This window comes from Moschus berezovskii, chromosome 20 (assembly GCF_049115385.1).
Source record: "Moschus berezovskii isolate FMDL1 chromosome 20, NW_MosBer_1.0, whole genome shotgun sequence".
NCBI classification, from domain to species: domain Eukaryota; kingdom Metazoa; phylum Chordata; class Mammalia; order Artiodactyla; family Moschidae; genus Moschus; species Moschus berezovskii.
In genome coordinates this window covers 41,192,459-41,205,967 of record NC_142479.1, presented here as the reverse complement: position 1 = coordinate 41,205,967, position 13,509 = coordinate 41,192,459, and the positions used below count along the sequence as shown (strand labels likewise).

General features: G+C 51.0%; 1 protein-coding gene across 10 annotated transcripts in view; it reads left to right on the top strand.

The window, feature by feature from the left end:
• Window positions 1-13,509, top strand: part of GAS7 (growth arrest specific 7) — a 204,920-nt gene that overhangs the window by 136,675 nt on the left and 54,736 nt on the right. For all 10 annotated transcript variants that reach the window (XM_055407078.2, XM_055407095.2, XM_055407146.2 and 7 more), the window contains exon 3: window positions 12,425-12,505. In XM_055407078.2, the coding sequence (XP_055263053.1) occupies window positions 12,425-12,505 (81 nt within the window). The remainder of the gene's footprint in view (window positions 1-12,424; window positions 12,506-13,509) is intronic.

Genomic DNA, 13,509 nt, shown 5'->3' with positions numbered 1-13,509 from the left:
CCACGTGGACTGGTTATCAAGCCACAAGTGTCTGTTCAGTGCCTCCTCTGTGCCCATCCCCAGTTATGCACTTGGACCGCTCCTTGCAGGGGCGGTGTGGGCGAACACAGTGCAAAGGACTTCGTGAGCGCTTCCTGGTGGAGATGAGATCATTGAAGGAGACTTTCCTCGTGGGTTGCAGCCCATTCTCTTTCCTGCCTAAGTAGACCCTTGAAGGTCCCTTCCAACTCCAAAATCCTATGCAACCAGGAATCGCCAAACCACTGTGTTCATCACCCCCCTGAAATGTGGGGGTGCACCTCTGTATGGAGAGTTGGCGTGGCTCCCGGCAATCAGACCTTCATCACTGGAGGAAGATCTTGGAGTTTGGGAACAGCTTCTTGTTGTTTCAGTCCAAGTGGGACTCCAGAGTAGGCAATGCTCTTTCAGGAGGCGTGGGAGGAGAATAGGCTGAGAAGTTAGTCGAGCAGGATGAGTGTTATTTGCCCGTGCTCTCCAGGAGCGGGGTGCTGGGCTGGGCGTGGGCTCTGGGAGCCTCCACTGAAGGATCTTGCTGTCCTTGGACAGATCATGGGCTGAGCCTTGCCCCTAGCGGGCCTCTTGGATATTCCTGTCAAATGAGACGCTGCCTTCCTGCCGGCTGTGGTTATTGCCTATCTATGCGTCCAGCCTGGCACAGCATCTCGCCGTCCTTGGTTCCTGTGCAGAGGGGGTCTTATGTTCCGGGGAGCCTTCTGGAGCTGAGATGCACACCTGGAGCTTGAACGGGGCCTGGTCTTTTTTGTATGGTGCAAGAAGCATCCAAGAATGCCAGGCCCCATGATCTGTGCCACGGAAGGAGGTGTGTGCTAGGCAGGAGTCAAGGACCCCGTCCCCTCCTCCCTCTCCATTGCTCCCTCCTCCCCCTTCTTTTCTCCCTCCCCCACCTCCCTCTGTTCCTCCCCCCTCCTCCCCTGCTACAGACTTCAGTTGGTTTCAGCTGCTGCTGTATAAAATTCACATGTGCTAATGGAGGAGACACTGCAGAAAAAGGTACAGATTGGACAGAGCAGGGCAGCCTTGGGAAGCAGGGCGGAAGGGGCCAAGGAGCACACAGCACTTTTGGATACAATATCCCACCCAGCTGGTTCAACTCTTTGATGAATAGGAAGCATGAATTCCTATTGCATGCTCAGTTGTGTCCAACTCTGCGACCCCATGGACTACAGCACAGCAGGCTCCTCTGTCTGTGGGATTTCTCAGGCAAGAATACTGGAGTGGGTTGCCGTTTCCTCCTCTAGGGTATCTTCCTGACCCAGGGATCAAACCCATGTCTCCTGCGTTGGTAGGCAGATTCTTTACCACTGAGCCAGCAGGGAAGCCCCACCCCTACCAGGTGTGCAAGTGCAAAGCCACCTTAACTAGCAGGCTTTAAGGATGGAGTGGAAATCCTTATGAGGCTTCAACGACAACCTGAACATCTGTGATCCTGACAGATTTCTTCTTTGCTTTCAGAGCATCTTCGCAGTGAGGCTCACTTTTTCTTTCTCTAAATCTCTCAGGCCAACTATACAGTTTGTTGCGGTTTTCAGCAACATACTTTTTTGGGGAAAAAGGTAAGCAGTGGATGGGTTCAGTTCAGTTCAGTCGCTCAGTCGTGTCCGACTCTCTGTGACCCCATGAATCACAGCACGCCAGGCCTCCCTGTCCATCACCAACTCCCGGAGCTCACTCAAACTCATGTCCACAGAGTCGGTGATGCCATCCAGCCATCTCATTCTCGGTCGTCCCCTTCTTCTCCCGCCCCCAACCTTTCCCAGCATCAGAGTCTTTTCCAGTGAGTCAACTCGTTGCATGAGGTGGCCAAAGTATTGCAGTTTCAGCTTCAGCATCAGTCCCTCCAATGAACACCCAGATCGATCTCCTTTAGAATGAACTGGTTGGATCTCCTTGCAGTACAAGGGACTCTCAAGAGTCTTCTCCAACACCACAGTTCAGAAGCATCAATTCTTCGGCGATCAGCTTTCTTCACAGTCCAACTCTCACATCCATACATGACCACCGGGAAAACCATAGCCTTGACTAGACGGACCTTTGTTGGCAAAGTAATGTCTCTGCTTTTTAATATATTATCAAGGTTGGTCATAACTTTCCTTCCAAGGAGTAAGTGTCTTTTAATTTCATGGCTGATGGTTTCAAGTCAGAAGTAATTCGTGGGTTGGCTTGATTGTTGTACTTTTCAAAACAGGTTTTTTGGTTTGTTGCCCCTCCTTCCCTGGAGAAGGCAATGGCAAGCCACTCCAGTACTCTTGCCTAGAAAATCCCATGGATGGAGGAGCCTGGTAGGCTGCAGTCCGTGGGGTCGCTATGGGTCAGACACGACTGAGCGACTTCACTTTCACTTTTCACTTTCACACATTGGAGAAGGAAATGGCAACCCACTCCAGTGTTCTTGCCTGGAGAATCCCAGGGATGGGGGAGCCTGGTGGGCTTCCGTCTATGGGGTCGCACAGAGTCAGACACGACTGAAGTGACTTAGCAGCAGCAGCAGCAGCCCCCCCTTCCCAGCTGTATCTGCAACCCCTGTAGACAGGGTGTGAACTGTGGCAGAGAACTCTGTTCTTCCTTGTCTTAGTCAACGTCTGTGGTTCTCAAAGTGGGGTCCCTGGACCAGCAACATCAGCATCACCTGGGAATTTGTTAGAAACGCAGTGTCTCAGGCCTCCCTCCAGCCCCCCTGAATCAGACCCTCTGGGGTGGCCCTGTGATCTCGGGCTTAACCAGCCCTCCAGGTGGTACTCAGATCATCTAAAGTTGGAGGAGGCTGCCCCTTTCCCCAGCGTTTTAGCATCTCCCTTATTGGATGAGGAAACTCCTCTAGTAGCTCAGCGGTAACGAATCTACCTGCCAATGCAGGAGACGTGGGTTCGATCCCTGGGTCCAGAAGATCCCTTGGAGGAGGGCATGGGAACCCACTCCAGTATTCTTGCCTGGAAAATCCCATGGACAGAGGAGCCTGGAGGACTGCAGTCTAGGGGTCGCACAGAGCTGGACACGATTCAGTGACTAAACAACAATAACTAGATGGGCCTTTTAAGGCTTCTTTGCAGAGAGGGTTTTTTTTTGGTGTGTGTGTCTGTGTGTGTGTGTCTCTGTGTGTGTGTTGTGTGTCTGTGTGTGTGTGTGTCATGTGTGTGTGTGTGTGTGTGTGTGTGTTTTGACCTGCTCATGCAATTTCCTGTGTGTGTGGTGTGTGTGTGTGTGGGGTGTGTGTGTGGGGTGTGTGTGTGGGGTGTGTGTGTGGTGTGGTGTGTGTGTTGTGTCTGTGTTTGTGTGTTGTGTCTGTGTGTTGTTTGTGTGTGTGTTGTGTCTCTGTGTGTGTGTGTTTTAACCTGTTCATGCAATTTCCTGAGGAATCCTGTTTCATCCACTCTGCCCATTTCTTCCTCATTTTGTTTGCGTCATCCTCTCTACTCTGAATGCCCTTTCTTGATGTTTGAGAAGAGCTCATTTCACCCAGAATTTCTATACCTGTTGTGCAGTGTTGGTTCATGATAAAGACCATGCACCTGAAGGAGCTCTGGGGCTGTTTGTGCCTTGGGGGCTGGCCTGCCTTTCCCAGGAGCCCGGCAGCCTTGGAAGTATCTTCATGGTTACACCTCACGGAGACGATTGCTGATTCCTTTTTCCCAAAATAACCAGAGCTCTTTCTGACAGTTTCCTCCAGCTTGCGAAAAGCAACACTCTCAGTGGTTCTGAGCATTATTTATAAAATGTAAAGTCACACCTTTTACTGGAAAGTTTTCTAAATCTGCATTAGCAAAGCAGAGCAAGGGGAGTCCATAGATGTTGAGTTTCTCAGAAAACAAAGCGAAAAGATGGTGTTTGAGTGGAAAATACCAGTTCGTGGGTAGAGAAGCTTCTGAATAGTGTGAATGGTGTGACTTCCCCCCCGCCCCCCGCCGCCCCGGAGAGGTTATGGAAGCCCTACTTGAGGGCACCTTAAGACATCACAATTCAGCCTGGTCACAGAAGGAGGTTCCAGATGTGGATCTAATGGCCCTGGGGCTGGTGTTGGTTGTTACAGGGCAGTGCCATTTAGGGATTGTAGGTGGGCAGAGACTGTCTTTTATAGAAATAGAAGCCCACCCAAACAGTCTATGGAAAAAAAAAAAGACCTTTATTAGAAGGACATGGGGTATCTCACAAAAGCCCCCACTTAAGAACCGAAAAATCAGCTGCGTTGTTTGTCCTGGGTTTCTGGGATCTCATGATACCCGTTCCTGGGTTGATTTCATACATATTTTTCTCTGGAGACTTGCCTTTTCTCTTTAGCAGCCATTTAGTAGAAAAAGATCCAATGGGTGAAAAAAAAGTGTCTTAGACTGCACTTCTCCAGTTTTGCCTGAGAGGAAGCATCTTTTCTCCCTTACTGTCATTTGTAATTGCTTTCCTGTGACCCACCTGTGTATGTTCTGGGTTCTTTCTGGATTGGGCAGCTGGCTTGATTTGTGCTTCATAGTCTGCGAGGGGAATTGGTGCTCTCTCTGCACTCCATATGGGGTGGTTGAGAGGGTAAGGAATCTCCCTGCAATGCAGGAGATATGGGTTCGATCCCTGGGTCAGGAAGATCCCCTGGAGGAAGACATAGCAACCCACTCCAGTATTCTTGCCTGGAGAATCCCATGGACAGAGGAGCCTGGCAGGCTACAGTCCACGGGGTCACAAAGAGTTGGACAGGACTGAACAACTAACACTTTGAATTTCACTTTCTGCTCTCCATGGCCCTTCTTTGTTTCTGTCCTCTGTGTATCTTTTTATACACACATATATGCACTTACTCGTTTTTAAAATCAGCCACTGGTAGTGTAACTGGACTGACTTCTAACAGTGCTTTGAACTGAGTCTTCATTCATTCATCAAACATCTCTTGACTGCCTGCATACCGGGACCAGGGAAACAGCAATGCATTTGTTTGACACAGTCCCGGCCCTCCGAGCACACCTCTGAGCGGATTGGATTTGAAAGCAAGTGTTGCAGCTGAGATAGGAAGTCCCCGAGGGCAGGGGCGATACTGCGAGCTCTCAGCACCCCTCCCCAGCCGGGTGCCTGTTCACAGGGTTCAGAAAGCCTGAGTAATGTTGCTGGGGAGCACACAGGACCCTGAGTGTCCCAGCCGGGCTGAGAATATCCCACTAGCCCTGACCTGCCAACTCCATCCACGCCAAGCACCTGGGACCAGCATTGCGCAAAACTCATCTTTCCAGTTCAGGACTTTGCCCCAGAAGCTTAATATAAGACTTCCTGGGGAAGGCCAGGCCCTGTTGGAGTGCTTCCTCCTTCAGCGTGCTCACAGGCTAGAACCTTCTGGGCTTCCTTCTCTACAATGCTTTCTCCCCTCTCCTCTTCATCAGCTCCTCTTCTAGGAAAAACCCTAAGGACTCAGTCATGCTAAAGGGTTTGTGATGGTCTTTGTGATTCATAAGGCTCCCCCAGAAGCTAAAATAGATAATAAAGCCACAGGCCAAAGCAGAGGCTTTTGGGCACAGATGTTGTAATCCTGATATTTTTAGAACATCGGGGTGGACGTGGCATTTCCGAGGGTTCCTTAAGTTACCCTACATTGCTGTCACACGTCTTGCTTCGTGTTGTTTTTTTCAGTCACTGAGTCGTGTCTGACTCTTTTTGACCACATGGACTGCAGCACGCCAGGCTTCCCTGTCCTTCACCATCTCCTGGAGCTTGCTCAAATTCATGTCCATTGAGTCAGTGATGCCACCCAACCATCTCATCCTCTGTCACCCCCTTCTCCTTCTGCCCTCGATCTTTCCCAGCATCAGGGTCTTTTCCAGAGAGTGGGTTCTTTGTATCAGGTGGCCAAAGTATTGGAACTTCAGCTTCAGTATCAGTCCTTCCAATGAATATTCTAGGTTGACTTCCTTTAGGATTGACTGGTTTGATCTCCTTGCTGTCCAAGGGATTCTCAAGAGTCTTCTCCAACACCACAGTTGGAAAGCATCAATTCTTCGGTGCTCAGTCTTCTTCAGAGTCCAACTCTCACATCTGTACATGACTACTAGAAAAATAGTAGCTTTGACTGTATGGACCTTTGTGGGCAAAGTGATGTCTCTGCTTTTTAATACACTATCTAGGTTTGTCATAGCTTTTTTTCCATCTTTTAATTTTGTGACTGCAGTCACCATCTGCCGTGATCATGCCTGACCCCTCCCCTGGGGTTTGTGTCTCATCCGGGTACCTCCCAGTCTGTGGCTGGTTCCTGTCATGTTTTTACTATGGCCTCTACCCCCTTTTTCCCACATCTGATTAATCCCTGAGCCTACTTGTTAAAATGCTAACTTCTGGGTTCCACCCAAGATCTGCTAAACCAGAACCTTTGGGCACAGGATCTGGGAATCTGTGGCTTCAACAGGTGGCCCCAGTGATCCTGAGGCCAAGTTTGGGAAACAGGCCTGGAGCTTTACCAAAGCACTGTGCTGAGGGTCTGGATCCTGAGTGTCCAGGCTTTGATTTGATGCAGTTTCCTTTTCAGGACCCATCTACAGTTTTCTCAGCCACACAGCAGCGATAGTAAAATCTGTGAGCTGGCAGTCGGCTGCCCACAGCTGTTGGTTCAGTGACCAGACACCCTTTTTCTTTTGTGGCATCAGCCCTCATCACTGCCGGCTCAAGTTCAGGGATTCCTGCTGTGTGTTTGCCCGAGTCCATGCCCTTTGAGGAGGCTGGGGATCCGAAAGGGACTGAAGGACAGGCTTGGACTATTCCAGATGGGCCCCCCATCCCCTCCCACTAGAATTTCTCTGGCAGCTCCCAACCCTGCTCTTGCAGGACTGTGCCAGCTGGAGCCAGTCCAGAGCTTGGCTCAGGCCAGTATCAAAGGGCCAGGGCACTGCTGGGGCCACCGCTTCATCCACTGGCCTCTGTATCACCTATGAAGTGTGCATCAGGGCCCCTGCTCTGCCCGGATCACAAGGAGCCTGTGGGCTGCCATGTGGAGGCAAGTTTCTCTGGTTAACTCAGGGACCCCCTTCAGCTCTGACATGCATTCTCACACCTGTAACCCGTCAGCCTCACAGAGGGAGCCTGCCCTTGCTCTCCCTTTGGGAGATGTGCTCTGTGAAGGTGGGTGGGGCAGAGTGGGGCCGGAGGAGCTGGCGGGGTGGAAGCTGGGAGGCGGAGGGAGGGAAGGAAGGAAAGAATGGAGAGGGGTTTGTTTTCTTATCACTAAAGTCTTTGAGGGCTTCCTCTCTCTCGGAGACTGTGCTGTACGTGCTCATTGGCTGCTCGTTGCAGGGCCACGAGAGTGTTACCCCCACTTTGTATGCTCAGTTGTGTCCAGCTCTCTGTGACCCCATGCCCTGTACCCCTCCAGGTCCCCTCCAGGTTCCTCTGCCCATGGAACTTTCCAGGCAAGAATACTGGCGTGGGTTGCCATTACCTACTCCAGGGGATCTTCCCAACCCAGGGATCAAACCTGTGTTTCTTGCATCTCCTGCATGTGCAGGCAGATTCTTTCCCACTAGCGCCACCTGGGAAGCCCTCACTTTACAGTGAGGAGACTAAGATTGAGGACCCAGTTATAAGGGGTGGACCTGGGATTCACACCTCTGTCTGTGTGACCCCTGAGCTCTTAGGAACACGTCTAGGTTGCCTCAGAATATTTGAGGGGTGTGTTTTTAAACACCCGGGTGTTGTTAGTGGTAAAGCACCTGCCTGCCAATGCAGGAGACGTAAGAGATGTGGGTTCGATCCCTGGGTCAGGAAGATCCCCTAGAGGAGGTCATGGCAACCCACTCCAGTATTCTTGCCTGGAGAATCCCATGGACAGAGGAGCCTGGAGGGCTACAGTCCAAGGGGTGGAAAGAGTCTGACGCAGCCAAAGTGACTTAACACATTAAACAGCCAGGCCAGGTTCCCTTTATTTCTTTCCTTTCTTAAAACAACGAAGTCCTGGTAAACCCAGTTTTGTAGACATGTCCACTTCTCCTTCCAATTCTATAAGTTTTTTGGATGCACCTCATGGCTTGCAGGATCTTAGTTCCCTGGAATCCAACCCCAGCCCCCTGAAGTGCAAGTGCAGAATCCTAACCCCTGGACCGCCAGGAAATTCCCTGAGAGAGGTTGTTTGCGAGAAACTTTTGTGTCCTTCTGTTTCCATATGTTCTGTCTCTCCCAAGGGCATCCATACCGTGTGTGAGCAGGACCCCAGAACCCATTTCTTCTTCAGCTAGTGAAAGTCGCTCAGTCTCGTCAGACTCTTTGCGACCCCATGGACTATACAGTCCATGGAATTCTGCAGGCCAGAATACTGGAGTGGGTAGCCGTACCCTTCTCCAGGGGATCTTCCCAACCCAGGGATTGAACCCAGGTCTCCTGCATTACAGGAGGATTCTTTACCAACTGAGCTATCAGGGAAGTCCTCGGCTGGAACCTATGGTTATTTCACCTGATAGCCAGTGGGGGCAGCAGAGAGCTACTACCCCACCAAGAAAATGAGTCAATCATGAGCCAGGAGTCTACTGGTGTGTGGGGCAGAGGGTGGGAGGGGGAGGGCGAGCAGGGGAGGGGGCAAGGCTTACAGATCCACCGTAGGCCGATCACCAAGACCAGTGGTCTAGGTCCAGGGGCTCCTGACTCTCCCAATACCTATAATGCATGCAGGAAGCGGCCTTAACAAAGGGAGGTGAAGTTTAGAGGTGACTTTAAAGTTAATAACTCCTGCCTTGCTTTTTTTTTTTTTTTTAAATAATCATAGTAATAATAGTTATGATGATTATTTTAAGGAGGGGGTATCTGTGCTCTGAAACCAGATTTACATCACTTTCCACTTTTCAACTACACTCTCTCTTTAAAAGTTATATTCTACACAGAGCAGCTGCTGTAATCCACTAATGGGGAAGTGGAAACTTCTGGCTTTTCACGTGGTTGGCTGGAATAGCAACCTCCCTTGGTCTGATTTGATCCACGCTCAGCAGTCAGCTCATTTATGTGTGTCTGGATCCCCTGGTTTCAGCGGGAAAGGTTCAAATTGAGTTAGAATTGCCTTTAGAAATAAAACATGTTTTCTCATGAATTGGATGGTCAGAAACTTTCCAAGCAAGGGTCTCATTCCTTCCATTCTGTCTTCACTGATCCGCTTCCTCCCCCCTGGGGCCTTTAGGACCTGCATGGGCGCAACTGTTAGGAGTCTGGGTGGTCACCTGGAACAACCTAGAGCCCCAGGATAGAAGCCCAGAGGACGCAAGGGGACCCCAATCCAGGGTAACTTGAGCCCCAAGCTGCTGTTTCAGTTTTGCTTTGATTCTGTCAAGGAGCCTGGTGTGCTGTAAATAGATTAGGGAGTCTTTTAGTGGAAAAGACCTGGGAATGGCTTCCTCCCTGTGGGTGGTGTGGTCATCTGGGGCAATTTTTCCTGCTGCGGATGAGATCATTCAACTAGAGCCCCAGGGACTCTCTCCAGATGTCCGCCTGGGCTGGCCCCGTTCCTGCCCCAGGCTCGAAGTGGCTTTGTGTTTTGTGTTGACCCGAGCTGGCCAAGACCAGGAGGTGGACTGGGTGGAATTCTTCAGGCATCTGTGTTGTCCCTGATGGAGCCCTGGCAGAGGTTTGGCAGAGAGATTCAATCCTTACAGGGATAAGGGTCTCCAGCCTCTAGGGGCCGGTGAGTGACCCAGGCCAGTGAGTGCAGGGCACGGGGCCTTCCTTCGGTACCCAGCATCTATAGCGGGATTCTGACTACAGGCAGCATCTTCCTGTGATTTCAGAGCCTCCTCTCACAGTCTCCTGGGAGGGCTGCAAGGAGGGAGAGGCATTGTTGTTGGGACTTGACAAATGGACAGGATTCTGACACCGAGTTGGGGGCAGGAGGTGACTGAGGGTGTGTGAACAGCTACAGCAAAGACGTTCTGAGACCAATGAGTGTGTTACCTGGGCTGGAGTGAGGTCAGCGTGGGCCATCTGGACAGACAGACAAGGTGCCTGTGCTAGAGCCTTGCTGGCTGAGAAGTGGGGCAGTGGGTGGGGGTGGATGCAAAGTTTGGACTTTGTGCCATGTTGGAAAGGGCTCCACAAGGGACTCTCCAGGTGAGCGCTGACCCCCAAGTGGAGAGACACATTAGGGGTGAGGTGGAATGAGGAATGTGATGAGGGGGTGCCTCCAAGCTCCGGGAACTGATTGGTGGTGGGTGGGAGGACCCTGGAGGAGCTGATGAAGCCATGAAGGTTGGTCCCCAGAGCCGCAGGGGGCCAGGTTGGAGGAGAGAGCGTGAGCTGGGTGCTATGGGCATGTGCGCAGCAGTGTGGTCAGGCCAATCCAGCAGCAGAAAGGAAGGTCTCTTTGGAAACAAGACTAAGGCTGCAGGCTACATCTGGTCCCAAGGGGAGCCCACCTCACGTTTCAGGGAGGCTGTTTTCTCATCTGAATTTCCCCCACATTTTCACATCTGGCCTCCATGATCTGTTTGCTTTACTCAGCTCTGATAAGGCACCTACTGTGTGCCCCTGTCATCCTGTTTCGTGCTTTTACAGCCTTGTTTAGGTGCCATCTTCATCCCCATTTTGCAATTGAGAAAAACAAAACACAGGTGGCTTTCAAAGGTCACAGGTCACTAGTAGCCAGGCCTAGAACACTTTGCACTGCCCTCCACCTCCGAGCAGGCTTGTGGTCTTCTCATGGTCTCCAAGTCACGGTGCTCTCAGCACCAGCCCAAGTGTCCCTCCTCCTCCAGGAAGGCCACTGAGCCTGCCCTCTGGTTGTCCCTCCTGGAAGACCCCTCTGCTCTCTTGTTGCTGGTCACATTCTCCTGACGGCTTCCCTTGCTCACCTATTTTCTCTCCCTTAAGACGTGAAAGAGCCATATTACCACCCCACTGCCGGAGCCATAAATTCCCTAAAGCCCAAACAGTGGGTCTCAAGGTTTTGATCAAAGTCTGGGGGCAAGAGTGTTGGGGCCTAAAAGACCAGTCAGCCCACCCTTTCATTTTAGGTAAATAATCAGAGGACCGGAGACATAGCGTGACTTGCCCAGGGCTGCCCAGCAGATGAGAGGCAGAACTGAGGCAAACATCCCAGTTCTCTCGAATCTCAACTGAGAGAAGCCATTGGAAGGTTGTGCTTGTTTTTGTTTTTAATACTTGAAACAATTGAATTTTCAGTAATAGAATTTTGGATTCAATAATGTTGTATCCATATATTGGATTAACTTTAACAATAACTTGACACTAAATACTTGTAAATGGGCATTTGGCATGAACACAGGAGCTGTCTTGGGTGGATGCCATTCTTGGTCTCATTTTACAGAGGAGGAAACTAAGGCACCAGGGGGACACTGTTCTTGGTGAAGAACACAGTGATGATGAGAGGCAGAGCTAGTTCAGACCCAGGCATCTGGCTCTAGACTCACTGCTTTTACTTGGTGGCTCAGATGGTAAAGAATCCGCCTGCAATGCAGGAGACCCACGTTCAATCCCTGGGTCAGGAAGATCCCCTGGAAAAGGAAACAGCAACCCACTCCAGTATTGTTGCCTAGAAAGTCCCATGGACAGAGGAGCCCAGCAGGCTACAGCTCATGAAGGTCGCAAAGAGTCGGACACAACTAAGCAACTAACAACCACTAGGCTGTCGGCCCTTTTAATTGTTTTGGAAAGATACCCACAGAAGTCCAGCTCAGTAGTTGCAGAGCTCAGAGTTAACTGCAGCATGTGGGGGTCTTAGTTCCCCGACCAGGGATTGAACCCATGTCCCCTGCATTGGAAGGCAGATTCTCAACCACTGGACCTCCAGGGAAGTCCCGAGAAGGCATTGTTTTTTTTTTCAGTAGATAACTTTATGAGAAGTCTCTGCTCACAGCTGTGAAATGGGTGAAGTAGCATTTGGGGGCTGATCATATAACTGCAGTATTAGCTTTATTTCTAGCTGGGCATCGGAGGAGAGAGAAGTCTGTGATCAAACACAGCAGCTGTAATTCACACAAGGTGTGGAATTGGAGAAGCAGGAAGGAAGTCACCTTCGTAGGACACAGAACCTGGGTCTCTGTCCAGACCTCCGCCCAGGGCTCCTTCCTCTGGGTTTTGGGGTTTCAGATAACAGTGGGCATTTGGGGAGTGGGCAGTTGGCAGTTGGGGTTCCAGGATAAGGAACTGAAGTGGAGATGCGTGAGGAGGGGAAGGGCAGGGCATTGGGGACTGTTTCAGAGGGTCCCAACCAGAAGGCCACCTTCTGGTTCCAGCTTCAGGGAGAAGGGTCCCCAATAAAGAGAAGATTTGTTGCCCTGGGGGGCAGGAGAGGCAGTTATATGGGAGCAGAAGGCAGACTCAGGCTGCCTGGAGTCAGAGAGGCAGGTATTCTAGGGCAGCTCTGTGACACTCAGAGCTTCTAGCCCTAGAAAATTCTCAATATGATTTTCTTTTTTCTTCTTTCTTTGACCAGAGACCACCTGGGAGCGTCCCAGCAGTTCTTCTGGGATTCCAGCCAGCCCTGGCCCTCACAGGAGCTCTCTGCCTCCAACAGGTACTGTCCACGCACTATCTGAGGGCATCGGGATGGACCACACTCACACCTTCATGGGAGAGGCCCAGCCTCTGGAGCCTGGATCTGAAACCTGGCTGTGGATCTCATGGGCCAAACCCAGAAGGGGTCTCAAGGGCTCAGAGGCCCCATAGGCTGTTGCCCTTTCGGATGGTTTCACCCTGGCAGTGCCAGCTGCAGCTCTGGTCTCTCTCACTCCCTCGGGTGCTTAGAGGAGGGGCATGGCTGGATGAGGTGAGGCAGCAGAGCTCTTGCCTGTCTGCTGGCGTGGGGACCTGAGCAGCGGCAGATTCGCTCCCCGTGGTTTCAGAAGACATCAAGGGGTAGAAGTTAAGGAAGCAGATGTTTACTCCTAGCTGGGCGTCTTTAGGTCTTCTCCACCATTGAGAAATCAAAATGTGATACCAGCGCATTATTTAGTGAAGATTGCCGGGCTTCCCTGGTAGCGCTCATGGTAAAGAACCCACCTGCCAATGCAGGAGACGTAAGAGACACAGGTTTGATCCCTGGGTCTGGAAGATCCCCTGGAAAAGGGCATGGCAACCCACTCTAGTATTGTTGCCTGGAGAATCATATGGACAGAGAAGCCTAGTGCACTATAGTCCATGGGGTTGCAGACTTGGACATGACTGAGCGACTTAGCACGCACACATGTAAAGATTACCATCCGCAGAATTCAGAACCGAAGTGGTGGCAGAATAGACCTGGAGAATCAGCTGAGGCCTGAGAGAAGGGATGGGGGACTGCTTTTCATGGAAAGTTCTTCTAGGCTATTAAAATGTTTTTATTTATATTTTTGTGTATATATGCGTGTATACACACACGCACTTTTTTTTTTACTTAAAAAATTTAAGGAGGAACCCCCTGTGGGGCAGGAAAATGGGGCATTTCCTCCTGGTTTCCTGGGGGTGTAGCCAGGGCTACATTCTCAGACCGAGTCCCCAGAAATGGGGCCAGTTAGCCTTCCTGGTGGTCATATGACGGTC